The 6,099-nt window shown below is 44.3% G+C and overlaps 1 protein-coding gene across 1 annotated transcript; it reads left to right on the forward strand.

Moving 5' to 3' along the window:
- The first annotated feature begins 5,174 nt into the window (after positions 1–5,174).
- On the forward strand, positions 5,175–5,825 carry LOC101109676 (large ribosomal subunit protein uL22). The gene has a single exon (XM_012136002.4). The coding sequence runs from the start codon at positions 5,210–5,212 to the stop codon at positions 5,762–5,764; it is 555 nt and encodes a 184-aa protein (XP_011991392.2). The 5' UTR covers positions 5,175–5,209; the 3' UTR covers positions 5,765–5,825.
- Positions 5,826–6,099: the final 274 nt, after the last annotated feature.

Here is a 6,099-nt window from a genome sequence, read left to right on the forward strand (position 1 = left end):
CAACCCAGGGATTGAACCCACATCTCCTGCATTGGCAAGGGGGTTCTTTACCACTGAACCACCTGGGAAGCCCAGGTAACCCTACACAGACTATATTGTTCATGTCCTCAGTTTTCTTTATGATTATATCACCTAAATATGCTTCCCTAAAATGTTTAGTTTTGTGTTTATTTGAATTGTGTATAAATGGAATTGTACATTCAATATTTTGTTGTATCTGACATGTTTGCTCAATGGTATATCTTGAAGATTTAATCATGCATTTTTGCTTAGCTGTAATTTGTTTATTTTTATCATTACATAGTATTTCATTGTATAAATATACCAGAATATTTTATTTTTGATAGACATGGGAGCGCTTGGCTATTCTGAACATGCTATGATGAAAATGCTCAGTGCATCTGTGCCTGTTCTCTGCAAGATATATGCCCAGCTTCCCTGATGGCTCAGTGGGTAAAGAATCTGCCTGCAGTGCAGAAGACACAGGAGACGCAGGTTTGATCCCTGGGTCAGGACGATCCCCTGAAGGAGGAAACGGCAACCCAATCTAGTATTGTTGCCTGAAAAATCCCATGGACTGAAGAGCCTAGCGGGCTACTGTCCAAACAGTCACAAAGAGGTGGACACCACTGAGCTACTAAACGCATATATGCCCAGGAGTAGAGTTGCTGGATCATGGGTTATGCCTAGCTTCAGCCTTACAGGATAATGCCAAAATGTTTCCAAAGTGGTCATCACTGACCCTGAGATTAGATGAAATAGCTGTCTTTCATGCAAAGAATACTTCTACTTGAGATTTAAAATAAAACAAGACAAAAAGCAAGAACTTCGAGTAAGAGTCCAGGGGGTGAGAGGTGAGCACTGGCAAAGGTCAGGGAGGATGAGGACCCACTGCCGAGGGGTCTAGCCCTCACAGGGCTTGGAAGGTGAGGGTCAAGACGGAACCACTATAGCCCCCCATGTAGAGCTGTGTTTGCTTCTCAGCTGCGAACACTAAAAAATAGCTCCCCTCCTTTGTCTCGAAAAGAAGGAACAAGGCTTAACTAAGCAAGGATGTCATTCCTCCTTAGGGTATCCCAGTGCCTCGGATGTTCCTGTGGCATCCACAGACGTCCATGGGAACTGTGAAACGCACCAGGCTGCTGCTGGGCCAGCCCTCATCACCCTCCACCCCAGTTCCCACTGGCTCCCTCTCCTCAGCCTCAGCAAATCTCCTCCTATCCTGGCTGGCCAGTGGCTCTCACAGTTCTCTCCAAGTCTCAGCCCTTCCAGCACAAAGAAAGGCTGCAGAAGTCTCATGTGCCACCACCTGTGTGGGGTGTGGCGTGCTCTTTTTCCACACCTTTCACTCCTCAATCACAGATAGCATTTGAGAGGGAGGCGAGTGGGCAGTGGGGGTGAGGGGGAGCAGTGGAGGTGGAGGTGGTACGTCTGGGCATTATTCTACAGCTGAGGCTGAGGGGGGCACCCAGGTTTCCTCCTCTTCACTGTATGGAAAAGTGTGGACCACATCTTGGTCTTCACTGGGTCCTTCCCTTTCCCCACCCCTCTCCAGTGCCCAGTGGAGTCCCTACACCCAGCTACCTAATCTGCCTCTTACCCAACCAGCAACTCTGTAACAACTGGAGATGCAGGAGGCACCCAGTTCTTAGAACTCTGTACCATCATCTGCCAGAAAACTGTCAAAATGACCATATAAATCTACAGTGACTATGTGGATGGCACCCCCTGGAGTTGTGCAGAGCACAGCTTTTTCATTGTACACTATATTCTGCCTTATGGGTAATAAAATCCAATGATTATATGCAAGTTTCATGTTTATTAGTAATCCCAAACTCTTAAAATCGGGTGACCAGTATGCTACCAAGGAACAATTATCTAAATGACACTAAAGGCTCCCATTAGATGGAACATCCACCAAATAAGTTCAAGTCAGCCAGAAACTGCCAGCAAAGGGGACTTGATTTAATAAAACAGCCAGTGGATAGATTTGAATTTTTTCTATAGCTTAATGATTCTTCCCATGTGAACTAGAAGGATGCTACTTTGCAGGGTGTAGCAAGAGGTGACATCAAAATTCATCCATCCAGTTCTTCATGATGAAGAGCTGGAATGAGGGGCCCAGGGCACATAGGCTCTGAATCAGAGTCCATGGTAAGGGTGGCTGCACAGAGCCATGCAGGGAGTGTTTGACTGAGGAGGGTAAATGACAAGCTCACCAAAACAACCACTCAATCCAGTTGAAGTCTTTTTTCCTCCAATGTGTCTGCCCACAGGGATGTCTTTTTCTAATTCTCATGAGGACTAGTGCTATGCAAGATTTTCCAACTATTTCCACAAAGCCAAACCTCTTAATAGCCGTTCTCTGAAACCAACATCTCTTTTGCAATCCACAAAGTCAAAGACACTGATTTGTCTAGCTTCTTTGCTTCTTTGTTAAATTATTTATAACTCTATAGATCAATGAAATCCGTGTTCTAAGTTCAGCACTGTTTGCTCCTCCAGATTACTCTTTGTAACTCTCTGTATTTTATGAGACTGACCTTCAGGGTGGCATCACACAGTCTCCCTTGCTTCCAGCTTCTATCTGGGGTTGGCCATAGTGAGCCACCTGCATCCAGTGGGCTGGAGGGAAGACTGGTCAAGTTTTGTTGCGCATGCTTCTTCCTGGCAGCCCACAGATTGACAGTGTCAGCATCATGGGTAGAATTGTGCATGCGTGCATGCTAAGTTGCTTCAGTCATGTCCTATTCCATGTGACCCTATGAACTGTAGCCTGCCAGGCTCCTCTGTCCATGGGATTCTCCAGGCAAGAATACTGAAGTGTGTTGCCATATCCTGATGTAGGGGTTGAATTATGTACCCACCTAAATCCAAACTTGAAGGCTTGAGCCCCAGGACCTCAGCAAGTATTTACAAATATGGCCTTTAGAGAAGTAACTGGGGCTTTCCTGGTGGCCCAGTTGGTAAAGAATCCACCTGCAATGTAGGAGACCCAGGTTCGTTCCCTGAATGGGGAAGATCCCCTGGAGAAAGAAATGGCAACCCACTCTAGTATTCTTGCCTAGAAAATCCTAGGGGCAGAGGAGCCTGACGGGCTATATAGTTCATGGGGTCACAAAGAGCTGACCACAACTCAAGTGACTAAACCACTCCTCAAGAGACAATTAAATTAAAAAGAGGATGGTAAATAACCCACCTGCCAATACAAGAGAAATGGGTTTGATTCCTGGGTCAGGAAGATCCCCTGCAGGAGGAAATGACAAGCCACTCCAGCATTCTTACCTGGAGAATCCCATGGACAGAGGAGCCTGGTGGGCTACAGTGCATGGGGTCGCAAAGAGTCAGACATGACTGAAGCGACTTGGGATATCATAGGGTGGGCCCTAGTCAAATATGACTGATGTCCTTATAAGAAGACAAGATTTGGACACACAGGTATGTGCACAAAGGGAAGACGATGTGAAGACATGGGGAGAAGAGAGCCATCTATAAACCAAGGAGAGATGCCTCAGAAAAGCCAGGCCTGCCAGCATCTTGATCTCAGACTTCTAGGCTCTAGAATTGTCAGAAAATTAACTTCCATTGTTTAAACTGCTCCACTGTATTCCTTTGTTAGGGCGTTCTGGGCAAACTAATACAGTCCGTCAACCGAAATCACAGTACAGACCACCACTCCCTGTGCAAGAGCCGAAGTTCTCTCCCTGGCTTGCGTCACTGCTCCCTCCCCGGACTCCAGGCTTAGGGGAATAGAGAAAGGGCTCCCTGCTGTTGCTGCTGGTTTCCTTTTGCTTTTATTATATTGGAACATAACATAATAAATATAAGAGATTATCTTTATTAAACTCACTTCAATTACTCCATTCACGTGCACCAGCAGTTACTACTAGGAGCTCAGACCGATCCACTTGTTCCCAGCAGTTTGCATGGTTTGCTCCTAAAACACAATGTCACCCAACAGACACAGACCAGGACAGTTCATCCTGCCATCTTACTGTGTGAAAGACATTTTCTGAAACTTCCTTTGGTGACAAGAAGCTGTTGGAATATGCAGCCTAGTGGTGAGGTCTGCCTAAATGAAGACCCCAAATCTGTGGAGCCCAGGAAACACTGATACCCTCCTACCAAGGAATAAGAAAGTGACTGCTCAGAAAAAAAAATTCATGCTTTGGAGAGAACATGCTGGAAATGAATATTTATATTTATATATACAATATTCCATCATTGTATAAATCATTTCTGAAAACCATGTTTTCTCTGTTAAAAATTCTGATAAATACCCATTTTCAAAACTTGGAAGTGGGAGTTAAAAAATAATTTAAAAACATTTTAAATTATAATTTTAGAGACCTTTGAACATATCTCTATCTATTGATAGATCTATCTACAAAAATAGTGCTTCGACAAGGCTTCCTTGCCTTTTCACTTTCTCTGGGTTTGGGCAATGGAGAGTACTTTTCCACTAGATTATAAGAGCAATTGGTTGAAGCCAAAAAAAAAAAAAAGATGGAAAATTTTTGATAAACTTCCAACAGAATCTTTGCCTAGTTTGTAGATGTGCCCCCAAACCTGTCAGGATAGAGTACTTTTTCACTAGATTATGAGAGCAATTGGTTGAAGCCAAAAAAAAAAAAAAAGATGGAAAATTTTTGATAAACCTCTAACAGAATCTTCGCCTAGTTTGTAGATGTGCCCCCAAACCTTTCAGGATGGAGTAATTACAGACAATTCACTCCTTGCACAGTGAGTGATGCACTGCTTTTAGACACAATAGTCACTAACCAAGTATCAGAATAAACTGTGCTTAGATGATGTGAATCAAATCACCAAGTGGTAACATAAGCTTCTCAAGTGAGGAATAGAAATACAGAATCAGCAGACAACATTAACAGCATGCATATGTACTAAGTTGCTTCAGTCATGTCGGACTCTTGTGAGCCCGGGGACTGTAGCCTGCCAGGTTCCTCTGTCCATGGGATTCTCCAGGCAAGAATACTGGAGTGGGTTGCCATGCCCTCCTCCAGGAGATCTTCCCTGACCCAGGGATTGAACCCACCTCTGTTACCTCTCCAGTGTTGGCAGATGTGTTCTTTCCCACTAGTGCCACCTGAGAAGCCCGTTAATAGCAAAGGAAGGGGAAAAAGGATTTTTGTGCCATCAAGAAAACAAAGAGCCTTTTCCGGTAAGCGGCCTGAGGTGACTCCTAAAAATGGTGCGCTATTCACTTGACCCAGAAAACCCCACAAAATCATGCAAATCAAGAGGTTCAAATCTTCGTGTACACTTTAAGAACACTCGTGAAACCGTCCAGGCCATAAAGGGTATGCATATCCGAAAAGCCACCAAGTATCTGAAGGACGTCACGTTAAAGAAGCAGTGTGTGCCGTTCCACCGCTACAACGGTGGAGTTGGCAGGTGTGCACAGGCCAAACAGTGGGGCTGGACTCAGGGTCGATGGCCCAAAAAGAGTGCTGAATTTTTACTACACATGCTCAAAAATGCAGAGAGTAATGCTGAACTTAAGGGCTTAGATGTAGATTCTCTGGTCATTGAGCACATCCAAGTGAACAAAGCCCCCAAGATGCGACGCAGGACTTACAGAGCTCACGGTCGGATCAACCCCTACATGAGCTCTCCCTGCCACATTGAGATGATCCTTACTGAAAAAGAACAGATTGTTCCTAAACCAGAAGAGGAGGTTGCACAGAAGAAAAAGATATCCCAGAAGAAACTGAAGAAACAAAAACTTATGGCCCGGGAATAAATGCCGCAAAGAATAAATGCAAATAAAAGTTAAAAAAAAAAAAAGGAAAAAAGAAAACAAAGAACTTAAGAAGCATTCTCTGTACGTTTTTAAGAAACAGGGTATTAGTTCAATGGTACATGCCTAGCCATAAATAAATAACAGTATTGGGAGAATCTGCTTAATGTCTTGTACTGATCCAGGTGAGTCATCCAAAAAGTTGGAGACCACTGAGCATTCCAGCATAAAGGGCTGCAAAAGAAAAACCCACTGTACCCGAAATCTTAGAACTTCAGGCTCACAATTCTCTCTTGTTCCAGCTGACTTCAAAGCCAGACAAGGGGGAGAGCACAAAA

Source organism: Ovis aries, chromosome 2 (assembly GCF_016772045.2).
Source record: "Ovis aries strain OAR_USU_Benz2616 breed Rambouillet chromosome 2, ARS-UI_Ramb_v3.0, whole genome shotgun sequence".
Lineage (NCBI taxonomy): Eukaryota > Metazoa > Chordata > Mammalia > Artiodactyla > Bovidae > Ovis > Ovis aries.